General features: G+C 34.6%; 1 protein-coding gene across 1 annotated transcript in view; it reads right to left on the bottom strand.

The window, feature by feature from the left end:
• Positions 1–1,807: 1,807 nt before the first annotated feature.
• The window catches only part of LOC128671180 (A disintegrin and metalloproteinase with thrombospondin motifs 1-like), a 33,522-nt gene continuing 22,417 nt past the window's right edge, over positions 1,808–12,912 (bottom strand). Inside the window, exons 11-17 of the mRNA XM_053747452.2 lie at positions 12,528–12,633; positions 10,494–10,834; positions 8,132–8,226; positions 6,327–6,449; positions 3,851–3,955; positions 2,603–2,735; positions 1,808–2,179 (exon numbers count right to left, since the gene is read on the bottom strand). Of these exons, the coding sequence (XP_053603427.1) occupies positions 1,907–2,179; positions 2,603–2,735; positions 3,851–3,955; positions 6,327–6,449; positions 8,132–8,226; positions 10,494–10,834; positions 12,528–12,633 (1,176 nt within the window). The 3' untranslated portion in view covers positions 1,808–1,906. The remainder of the gene's footprint in view (positions 2,180–2,602; positions 2,736–3,850; positions 3,956–6,326; positions 6,450–8,131; positions 8,227–10,493; positions 10,835–12,527; positions 12,634–12,912) is intronic.

Raw genomic sequence — 12,912 nt, 5'->3', positions numbered from 1 at the left:
CCATTAACCTCTTCTTACCGGCATCTTAACCATTACACCACCACCGCTGGGCAAAAATACAAAATATGCCAATCCAAACAATCTGACTCATGTATAGTAGTTTTCATCAACCACCACTTGCTTCCGGTGAAAAAAAACATCGTGAGGAATCCTGCATACTGGTTGATAATTATTAACTTGGCAATGGCAAACCACTCCATGAATAATGCCAAGAGAGTTCTTGTGTGTGTTTCATTCCACGTAATGCCCACGACCCTCAGTCAGTCATGAGAGTCTATGAAGAAGTATTTTTGCCCAGTGGAAGAAGACCTAACGATATTACTAACCCATAAAATAGGATTGTTATAAGTTGGGATCGTTTTCTGGTAGCCTAAAGAAAGGGTCTGCCATAACCGTAATATTGTTTTAGGTGAACATTCCTATCCAATAGCCACTCTCATATTTCTAACATCAAAGGAATGCTTATCGATATTTATGTGGCAACATTTTCATGTAAAATAAAGGATATTATATTGCTATGATCCTGCTAATAATATAAATGTGAAAATTTGTTAATAAATATAACCTGGAATAAGATACCTATAAGGTATTTTTATCCCAAAATTCTCATAAGAACGAAGCCCGGGGGCGCAGCTAGTACTACATAACTTACTTAGATCGATGTATTTTCACGAGTAAAAATTATATATAAATTCCCTTAAATTCACTAGAAGGGAATTTAAGAGAATTTATGTGTCATTTTGTATCAATTTTACTCAGTTAATATAACAATGTAAGTACATAAAAAAGTACGTGTTTTAAATGTATACTGAAACATACATGAACACTTTTTTAGAATGTTAGTCGGATGCACTACATTAGTAAACGTTGATTTTTCCATCTAGGCACACATTCTTAGCACTTCAGTTCGAAACAGCGTCAAAAAAGTCTGCAAATTCGAACCGTTTAGAAATCCTTTTGCGAGCGAGCCCGTCCTGCTTTTATCCGTATTTATTCAAGTGCCGTTTTAAATGCGAGCTGTTTTTAGATGGATGATAAATAAATCTGAATTCGAAGTTGAATTTCGTATTAGGAAATATGACTGTTTTATTAAGGCCCATTAATTTGAGATTTTTGGATACAGGCCTAGAATTTTTAATGTAGTAATAGTAGTCCTTAGGTAGGAGATGATTGTCTGTTTAGAAGAAGAAAACGGGTTTTCATTTGAGACTGTGACATCACAAAGCCAGTGTATAAAACATTAGTAAGGATTATCATTTATTAGGCAACATGAGTCTATGTAAGTGATAGTTAATATCAGATATGTATATACCTATTAAATTTCTATGTTTAGTACTATCGACAAAATGATATAATGAATGATGAAAATTATGCACAGTTAGTTCAGTAAGTTAGTATTAGTATAGTTTAGTAAGTTCCTTCTCAATAATGTTCCCAACAAAAGTATTCAGGGCATTCTACATTAGGTAAAGCTTCTTGAATTCTTGATTATTCCTAATCAAGAATTAAGACTGTTAAAAATTGGAAATTTGCAAATAGTTTCATTCTTTGTTGATTTTGAATCAAACATTAATGAAAACAGGGATACTATACAGTTTTCCAGTTATTATGATAGATTAGGAAATAGGTATACTTAATTATTTGTGAATGTTCACTTCTCTTTACCTTCACTAAAATGATAATCGATTCGATAGTATCGACAGTTAAATTACACACTACGGTATGTTTGATCAACTAGTTGTATCCGAGCCGACATATTGCCTTCATCATTAATGTATACGTTCATGAATAAAATAACAACACGGTGTTAAAAAATACTACCTTATTTATTGGAAGTGTAAATACGTTATGGCACTTCGTTCCGTAATATTAGACTTAAAAATAGGGGTAAAATACTGATTATGTGTCATCCAGATCCTAAATTAAACATGTATCTTCTGCAAGCGTTACAACAATGTCTGCGGAATGGGGATAGGACGCAGTTGCGCGGGAGTTGGAAGTGTGAGCAGTATTGAGAGTCGGGGGTGGGGCAGTGTTGGGAGTGACGGAGGGGGGCGGGGCAGCGGCGTTGGCGGCAGCGGCGCCGGCGCTCCCGGGGCTTGGGCCCACACAGCAGCTCGTTGGAGGCTGGGCAGATGAGGGGACGGCGGGAGACGCCGCGCCCGCAGGTGGTTGAGCACTGGAAGATCATTCGTCAATCACAGAAATGTATGAAGTAACAGAATAAAACTGGCAGAAATTCGCCTCTGTTTGCAAACAACCCAGTATCTTAATGTGTGTTTTGTACAATGGAGAACGCAGAGACTGGCCAATTCTTCCACCACTACTATAAATTGCATTGAGTGTTTCAAAGAGTCTCATAAACTTTAACCAATAATAAACTGTTGGTTGACTGAAATATATTTCTTCATGTAATAAGTCCGCCATTGCATATTTACCTTTTTTTGTAAGTAATTTTAAAGTGTGTTCTTTGTACAATAAAAACATTACAAACAAATAAAAAACCTACTATTCAAAACCTACAAATCCTGCAAATCTTGGCTCATTCTACATCATAAAGGACACGATATTGAATCTCTATAAAAATAATAACTAATCATACCGGAGTCCAAGGCAATTCCTGCCAATACGAAGGGCAAGGGATCTGGTTGCACGGCTGCTGCCGCTCCGGCTTCTCATCAGGACACAGCGCGGGGGATACGAAGTTCTTTATCAAATCCGACTGCGATGTCGTGCTGAGGAAATAAAAAGGTACAGTCGCAGACACAAAAAGTAATGACTAAATATTTTCGTTTCTCAATTGAGTAATATTTTTATCTATTAGGAAGGCTTTGTTTGCCAAGCACAGGCAGTTTAGTTACAGTAAACAGGTAAATAGGCAAATAAGTATAAATGGGCTGCTAAGGAACCATGGCCCAATGCTCAGTCATAGGAATTATTACAATTACGACGACGCGTAGTGCGTTGTGGCTCTGTTATGCTTCGTTGTTTTGTATAAGCTTTGGGCTGATGTACGTCAAAACTTCATATAATTACTGACGGAATGCAATGAATCAATGGGACATGGCTCTAAATCGATAAAACTGTTTATCCTTTACATACTCATTTACATATTATTACCAATCCTGCGGTTACAACACACAATTTTCACACATAACATGTAAACAATACAAGTGTGAACGCTAATCACGCCTTTGTCCGTCTCTGAATGTGGGTCTGTTTGTCCGGTTTCGGTCAGACATTGGGTTGTTTACCCTTTTTGTCTCCGGGGCATTACGACTTTGGAGTGGATTTATCTTAGTTGACAATATCACTTGATGTTGTCACTCCCGAAACCAAATTAAATTATCTATTTTGAGCGGACCCAATATGGATGTCATTCGCATATGCGAGTAAGAGATAGCTTTGGCAGCTTATATCCAAGATTAGCATTCCCATGAAGGGTTGACCTCAGGCGGCCGGTTGTAAAATTACAGCTGAATCTTCGAAATTGCATTTCAATGCAAGGTATGATAATGCAAGCAGGTCTATTACACTTCTTCGCGCGTTCCTGGTTGCGTTTAGAGCTATAGTGCATAGCGTAAAAAATAAACCTTTATTATTTTTTACGCTATAAAAATAAACCTTTATTATTTTTTACGCTATGCACTATAGCTCTAAACGCAACCAGGAACGCGCGAAGAAGTGTAATAGACCTGCTTGCATTATCATACCTTGCATTGAAATGTAAATTACTTGATTCTGTAACATTTGTTAATACGTAGGAAAACCTTCGAAAATTCCTAGAAAAGGGTACAAATCATGTGTAAACGTGACCTAAGCTAATTAAACAACCTTCTGGAATACTCACGTGATTCCTGTAGGCACGCAGTATAGCTGTCTCTCTTGCACCCCTTTCTCCCCGCAGGTCGCGCTACACCCCTCCCACTCCCCGGCCCGCCAGGAAAACTCGCAGCTACATGAACACACGAGGCGGTTAGAACCTAATCATAATTTTATTTCCCGAACTCAGTTATCGTTATAACTCAGTTATTAAATACCACTGGAAAAATCACACTTATTTAACTAAATACATACTATGTAGATTTACATAACTATGTAGATCCATAAAATTATAGTTTTATGAAAAAGCAGCTCCTCAATTGAATTTAATTATTATAATGTTGAATACAGGCATCGGTTTTCCACGATTCCCTAGTTATTTTTTGTAGGTATATAATTTTTATTAGCCTGCCATACTTAATATAATGTTGTACTTAATCAAAACGCAATAGATAAATATATTTATTATAAATAAGGAATATTACAAATACGAAAGTAAGTTTGTTGTTATGTCTTCGCGCTTGATCTACTCAACCGTATTTCTTGACTACAGACAATTTTGACGTTAAATTTAAACTTTAACCTGCGCAGAAAACCGCAAAGTATGCCATTGTATCTAAACGACGCGCACGCGCAGATTATAGTTAACGTCAAAGTTGACTGGCAACCCACTCTTAAAAGACCAATGCATGCCAACTCCATTCGGTTATACTCTCATTGATTCAATAACAGCCATCATTATATTTTCTAACACGTTTTTCCACCTGAACACTCTCCATTACACTACCTATTCTATTTAACGGCATTATAGCCGTGACAATTGAAAAGGGGTTGTAAATGTATTCCTTTTTAACAGACCGTATTATAGTTAAACGAGTTAATAATCTATTGGTTCTCATATCGTTATTAAGGTAACGATTTTACTATGAAATTAGCTTTTGCCAGCGGTTTCGTCCGCCTGAATATCCCACGAATAGTTCTTTTTCTGGGATGAAAGATACCATATGTTCTTTGTACTTCCAACTACATAATTACATGCGACATTGTAATGATTGGTTTAGCAGATAAAATGTGAAGAGTTAACAAAATTAATTTCGCGTTTCCAATATTAGTCAGCATTAGGTTAGGAGAGGATAGGAACTTAATTTCTAATCCACATAATGCGAAAATAAGTTTTTTCATGAACTTTTATTTGACTAGCAATGTATACAAGTATGTGTGCTCAGTACAAATTTTGAAAATATCTTTATCATATTAGGTTGGAATTTTTGAAGTACCTACCTACATTGCTAGTGCCAAAAACGAAATAGGTATTCGTAAAAAATACTTTTGTTTTGAACCGAGCTCACGTGAGTATGAGAGCTTGGATTCACTTGTAGCTATAATGACTACGTATACCCTCAAAAACATATTCCACATCATAAATGTCACAAATCCAAAGCGTACACGTCGCAGACGACATCGACAGGACTTTAATATTAAATCGCGATCGATGTTGGCCGGCTACCTTAGATCATTATTCATTAAACTTGGCGCCGCGCCTTCCTTCCACTAAATATTTGATAAGACTCCTAACAATTTCAATTAACTGACAAAAAAGTATCAATCGCAACTTTTTGCTCCTCAAACTTGTTTGAGTACTTATTATAAAATAGAGTCCTCTGCTGTGTCTATCTTTCTGTCTATTTGTATTTCGCGATAAACTCAAAAACTACTGCACGGATATTTTATTATTATTATTTGCGCTTTTCACATTGGTGAATATAAATATCCGTGCAGAAGTTTGTGAGTTTATCGCGAACAGACAGATAGACAGAAAGATAGACACGGCAGAGGACTTTATTTTATAATAAGTAAGGATAAGGTATACATAGTATGAAACATAGTAGTGAATTTATCAGATAGAGTGATTCCGGAGGAAGATTTAGTTGTGTCATTTATTATTATGTTTTTACTCGAGCAAAGCTGGGACGCGCCACTAGTGATCTTATATAGAAGACAAAAGTCTTTAAAGGCATCATTCTCAAATTCAAGGCGTAAATACGGTGTGAAAGTTGTAAAACACACATGACGACTTCGGCAAAGTTAATGAACTAATTTGCTTTGAATTTTCCGCTTCGTGAAGCGGAGAATTAATGAAATTTCAAATTCCTTTTCCAAAATAATATTTATCATAGGTACTGTAAATTTTCTTCTCGTATTGTGTCTTGATCAAAAATTAAAGAGAAAATTAAATGATACACTCGACGTGTCATCTAACCTACGAGTATTGCAACCTGGGCTCAAGACTCCTAAGCCACTAACACGCATATATCTATAACATATGTTTAAAATAACTTATTTTAAAAATTTTTCATTAAACATATTTAACTAGGTAGTTGAAAACAGATTGAAAGTGTTACAGTTTATTTCTGTAATAATATAAAAACAGAAATGCGCTGATCTTTTAGAACCTCCTCTCTCCTGGAACCTAGGACAGATATCTATGAGAATGATCCAATTACCTGTGTGTATTGCAGGCTTCCAACCTGGGCAGAGCACAAGGCTGGCCCCTAGGACACTGTGTACGCACTATACGAATGCCCCCGCCACATGATACAGAACATACCCCTCGTTCTTCTGGCCACCTGTAAAAGGTTTGCCTATTAGTGGACTTTGAGTTGTTTGACAAAGAAAAATTATGTATCCTTAACTGTTTGAATTGAAAACTAATGGCAGTGCGCTGCAAACTATAAGAAGTTGAATCGACTGCATACATAATATTAAAAGATGTTAGTATTTAGACCGGCCACCAAGTCGAAGGCCGATGCTGCTGCAACTGCAACTGAGTGCCTTAAAAGGCGTAAATATGTTGTTATTGGTATTAACTACATTTTTGAGTCTCGATATATCAGCTTTTTAATAACATTTCAATTTCAAATTTATAAATTAATGGTTGATAGATTTTAAAACGATAAAAATTTTATCTATAAACTCTATTCTCTATACTAATTACCTACTTGATTTAATCTGTTTATCAAGGTCGAGTGTGAGTTTAATTAATGTATAGTACTAATTAATTAAGATATCGCAAATGAGTGATTCCGCCGATTAGTGTTAACGTCAAAGTTGACTGATGCAACCCAGTCTAAGAGTAGTGGTATTGGTGCCTCTAAGTTTTGGTTGTACCAGTAAATTTTGACCTTAACTTTATCCAGTGCGCTACCGACGCCGACGACGTTTAGAAAAAATGGCGTACTTTGCGTTTATCTGTTCAGGTTATTGATTGGTGCAATGTGTAACCCACTCTAAATAGTTGCATGGATCACGATCTAGTTAAGTGGATCGAGTTCACAGGATAACGCCACTTAGTAATTTCATCAAACGCTTCAAAGGTCACATGTACGGATATAAATTAAACAGGGAATTAATTGCGTTATCGCATATTTCTTTCTTACAAAGTTGTTAATAATTAACAACTTCAAAGTACTTTTGTTGGAAAATAAACTGAAAAAGTGCAAGCGGAACGAATAGGAAAATAAAGTATGATTAATTTTGAAAATTCTAAACTTGAATTAAATTGTGGATCATTTTAAATATAGCAGAGGTAATTTTTTGGAAATATATATAGTTGGAGAGCTAGAGATAACATAAAATGCTTTTTTTCACGAGCGGAGCCACGTGTTGAACTGCAAGCAGCAGTTAGTAATAAATAAACACATATATTTATTACTAACTGTAGTACACTTATATTTACTTAAATGTTCTTACATATGTGAGCGTGCGTGAACATTTAAGTAAATAAATTTACTTAGATGTTCTACAAGTCAAGATATTTGCATTGAAAGAGATTTGTTTATGGATGATAGTCGACAAGTTTCATAGAAAACAGGCCTTAAATAAATAAGGGAAATATCCTCCTTTTGCATAAGAAGCACTACCTATTGGCTCATGCAAAGTTGAATTATTGAGAAACTGTCGTATATCAGAAGTTGCTCTTTGTGCTCACGTCAAGTTGGGATAAGTTTGCTGGCGAGGCGACGTTGCTCTTTAAATATTTGTTCGGTGTATGGAGAAAATGCTTTTCAGTTTTCTTGCCTAGTTAACATATTTCACTGAGAGCGTGCTTACATATAGAGTATTACAACTTTTTATATTGTAAACTAAAAATAAAGTTTACTTTATGCTATCTATTAAGAAAGCTTTTCAAGATTTTGAAAAGTAAGTACATACATAGTTATTTTTTTACGTTGACTGCGTGCTTCGCAGCGTCTTGGTCCCGAAGGCATTCGGTAACATTCAGATAAAATCAGAGAGAATAATGACTTGCCTGTACTCCTGCGGGTGTGTGCGCGCGGCAGGGGTGCTGTAATTCACGGATACCTCCACCGTGAACATGTCGTACGCAGAGCTGTCCGGACTCGCCTGCGGCAAGCAATTTGATATTATATAATTATATTTATTTAATATTATTTTTTATATGTAAATATATGTATTAAAAGTGTCCATCTTGCATGGAATGGCACGAATAATGGCGCTAGCCGTGGCAAATTTTTATTCCAAAATCAGTAAAAATACAAATTGTTTTATCTTGTCAGTAAAGCTTATTTTCCGTTTCAGTCTGATTTTTGTCGTTGACTTTAGCTCTTTATACGACGCGACCACTGTTGTATTTTATTAATTAATACCCTTCTTGGCTTTCCTTTCTCGCTTCTTACTTAGATGATTCTTTCAATCAGTCTGATTGTATAATTGTGATTGATTAATCGTTGAGTTAGTATCTCGTATCACAAGTCTCGAACTTATTCTTAAGCTAACTAAATCTGTGCGATATTTCCCTATATATATTTATTTATTATTTCATGTTTCCTCATTGTCTCTATTACTTTATTCTATCGACGATAATAAAGTTCTTAATCGACTGGTTCGTGCACTTAAATTATGTAGCGCAAAGAGTACATTTATGATACAACATGGATGAGTAAATGTAGGTATTATAATTACTCATAACATAATGCGTAATCTAAGCGTGTTTAAAGTATACGAAGAAATATGTTTGTTTCTAGTCGATGTTGTTGAGAAAATAATTTAAAAAATTGCTTATTCGACATGGTCGGCTCACTATCAATTTTGCAGTCGATGTCAGTGAACTACTGAATAATACAAAGGGTTACAGATTAAAATGTATCAAAGTATTTATTAGTTCTTGTAATCAATTATATATAATAGAAACAAGGGCTAGGGGTCAACCGATGAAAAATTTATAAGTCTGGAGAACAATTTAAAATTAAATACTTATATAATAGCTGCTTCGAGTTCCTAATGTAAATGAGAAATTTTAGTAATAAATAAATGAAAATAAAAATAAGCCAGCCAGAGTAAGAGGTAAAAACAACTTTTGAAATGAACTGAAATTAGGCCATCGGATGTTGTGGCGCAAACTTTAAAAAAGTAAAACTTGCACAAAAGACGAAACTTAAAATGAATTTCAAAACTATTTGGAGGCTAGAGTAGAAACTTCATTTCTTCCATTTCAACGAAGTTAAGGCTATGGCTATAGACATAGCCACGAGGAAGTCTGTTGGAAATCCCTCAGAAATAAGCTAATTCTTTTTTGTTACCAATTCAATGTATGTTCTAGCTGAAACGAATGAATGGAGTAAAAATGATATTACAAATCGATGAGCACTGATTTCTTTTGAAGAAATGTGCTATCAATTTATATTCTTTTCTTGATTTTTAATTCTTAAACTAAATCTGCGGTTATAGCCCTTATATCATAGATCAAAAAAATAAATAAAATAAACTTGAATGTTTCTCATAAAACAAAGATTTAAAAAAAATAATAACTGTTTAATACCAGAATTTAACATGTGTTAACACGATTTTATTTAACTTTATTACAATAAAATGTTAAAGGTAGATAAAGGTAGGCTATTTCTACCACATAATTTTTCGACAATTGGGAAAATTATCCAAAAACTGATTGTGCAAAGATCTAGTTAGGTTTTGTTTGTTATAGTGTGTTAGATTTTGTTCTTCTTTCTATTGTAACCAGATGAATTTTAACACCTACTGTAGTAGAAATTGCAGCTACACATTCGGCCAAAATGATATCGTTTTACAGTAAACGGTTCCCATAGATAAAATAAATATTATTAATTTTATCTATGACTGTTCCCATGGTGGCAAGACACACAGGGTGTACAACAAACGAGGACCCAACTATGAGAAGTGTAACGAAGCGGATTGCTGATGAGGGTACAACCTTAATTATTCAGAGCAGCCTTCCGTTGCGGCTCAAGTTAATTACACAGAGTTATATCTCATTTCGTTTAGAGTTATTTTTTAATTTGAAAAGTTTTTACTTGTGGTTAATTTGAATAGTTTTTACTTTCCTGAAATATGGATTCTGGATGGTTTATATTCAGTATGGTTAAAAACAAGCAATTCGAAATTTGGAAAAGCATGGTGTTGTAAAACAATATCAAATTTAAAATCTGTATTGACGATTAAATTTGAACAGTTGAAACAACAACAGCTTGAATTTATTTTTGAAAATAATAATAGCTGAATTTATTTATAAAGATCGTTTTCATAAATAAAACAATAAATAAATGCTTCATACTGGAGTCATATCAGCCCCGGATATGGTAAAAATAAAAATTAACTATTTCAACAACAGAACTTACCATAATAACCAAGTCACTATGCAGCTTCGACAGCGAAGTTATATTAATTTGCGAGTCTGTCTGTCTCCACTGCAGTACCGCCCCACCAGCAACTAACGACCCTTCTAGACCTTCTCTGATATCCACTTCGACAATCTGCAGATTCTGAGGCACATTTGGGTCGTATCTGAGGTCGTTGTATAGAGGGTAGTCGATGGCGAATCTTCGAGAATGCCTGATGAGTTCGATGACATGTTTGTCGGATCCTAGCTGCTTGAAAGCCACTCTGACGCTGGCTGGAGTCGTCACATGCATAGAAAGTTCCTGTGCGTCTTGAGGGATCACTGCGAGGCGCGTCCAGCCTGAGTGAGACAATAAATTCATAAACATTTAGTATTTTTAATGTGTCACTTCTGAGGAACTGTGCATGTATCTTTGGCCCTTCCGGACCATTATGTTGACATCCAGAAATGTAAAATTCCAAAAAAGGTTTAATTCCAAAAATGTAGAATTTCCAAAATTTCGAATTTCACTAAAGTGGAGTTGAATACATCCAATTTTGCATTTTAGAATCGGTTTAGCCGTTTTCACGTCAAAACGGAACATACAGACAGACATACATACACATTTTCGTATTTTAAATATTAATAGTGATGTAAAACCTCTTTAAAGATAAATTATCTGGCCGTGACATAAATCACGTGGACCCAATGCGGATTGATGGATTTTAACTTGTGTACATATTCACACTTAATTTCAACTAATTGTTATCTGGAAGAGACAAATATATAGAAAATATAAACATACGAATTGAAGGTTATCTGGAAGATAATGCTTTGTAGCATTAAATTAACTATTTGTTATAAGGGTTAGTTGCACTGTCAAATTTGACTTTGATATTAACCGGTTTGCTGTTGACGTTTAGACAAAATAGCGTACTTTGCGGTTTTTTGCGCACGTTAAAGTTAACGTCAAAGTTCACAGTGCAACTCATCCTAAGTTGGGTAGGACCAACGCGGACATTTTTAGTTACCAGACCGATCACTGGAAATGTTAGTCATATAAATAAGAGAAGAGCAAGTAATTGGGGAAATGGGTACTGGGTAGATATCAATTTGAATACAGACATGTAGACAAGTTACCCTAAGATAATTAAGATCATTTACTCAAACAAGTAGATTTCACGGGATATACCGTTAATTAAGTTTACACAATCTGGTTGGTGACTATTACATAGGTGTAATAGTATAATTATTAATATTATACATATATTTTGGTTACACACTTGCGGTAACTATACCTATATAATGACATGCGGCATTTACAGAGAGTGTAATAAAATATTCTAAAGAGTTATAATTTTTTTAGAATATGCTCCAATATTATCAAAAATACACACATAATTCAACACAAATTAAAACAGAACATCAAACTGAATTAAATTTATAACCAAACCACAAATTTGACCGCATTCGCTGTGGTATCTACTCTAAAATTTTGAGCGAATTTGATCCAACTCGTATTCATTTTCAGATTATTATATTTTCGAGGAATTCTCCACTATATATATATATATATATATAAGTTGGCTGCTATTGGTTTTATATGCTCACGATGGTTACGATTTTTTTAAAATACTCAGCGTATGAAAATGATTTAAAACAACTTCCATTATACTCACCTACTTGTATAGTGAAAACATTTTGGTTTCTTTGGCAATGTGTGGCTATGTGGTGTTTTTTTTATTATAGTATTCGAAATGGGTGGCATTTCGAATACTATGTATATGATGATATGTATACAAACGGTTTGAGCTAGCCAATAATATTTAATGAATAATATTTTTATAATACGCAACTTTTCGCAACCATTTTAAGAGACAGAAATAACTTTTTCTATTTCCATCCGTGACACCCTACACTATATCATATGACAAGCCAGTCAATTCAGGCCATACAGTTTTTTCCGATAGGCAAAAAGCAACAAAGGAAAATTGCAAAAATGTTTTATTGGCAGCGGGTATTTTAGTGCAACAAAAATATCGATGTCAGATACCTTTAACGAACTTGGTATAAAGATAGGTGTTGTTGGTGCAGTACCCGTCTGGACACCAGTTGCAACCCGGGTCAGTCGAGTTGCATTGCCCCTTCACACACGTGCCCTGGCAACAATGTAAAAGTTAGTTTTATAAAAGACTGATTTATTTGGTTTGTTATATTATGTCATTGAACTAGTGTCCTGTTTGACACAAGACTTGAGCTAGATTTTGAGGTTTCTGTGTATTTCAATATAATATGACAGATATCTACTACTAAAAACAATTACTTAGAAATAATCTTACTTAAATATAATAATACAGAATTGGATTTCTATTTCTGATAAAGGATGCTTATCCTTGCGATGGCTCACGAACCGTGGTAGTAAATATATTTACAAATAG

Source organism: Plodia interpunctella, chromosome 7 (assembly GCF_027563975.2).
Source record: "Plodia interpunctella isolate USDA-ARS_2022_Savannah chromosome 7, ilPloInte3.2, whole genome shotgun sequence".
Taxonomy (NCBI): Eukaryota; Metazoa; Arthropoda; class Insecta; order Lepidoptera; family Pyralidae; genus Plodia; species Plodia interpunctella.
This window is presented reverse-complemented; position numbering and strand designations above follow the sequence as displayed.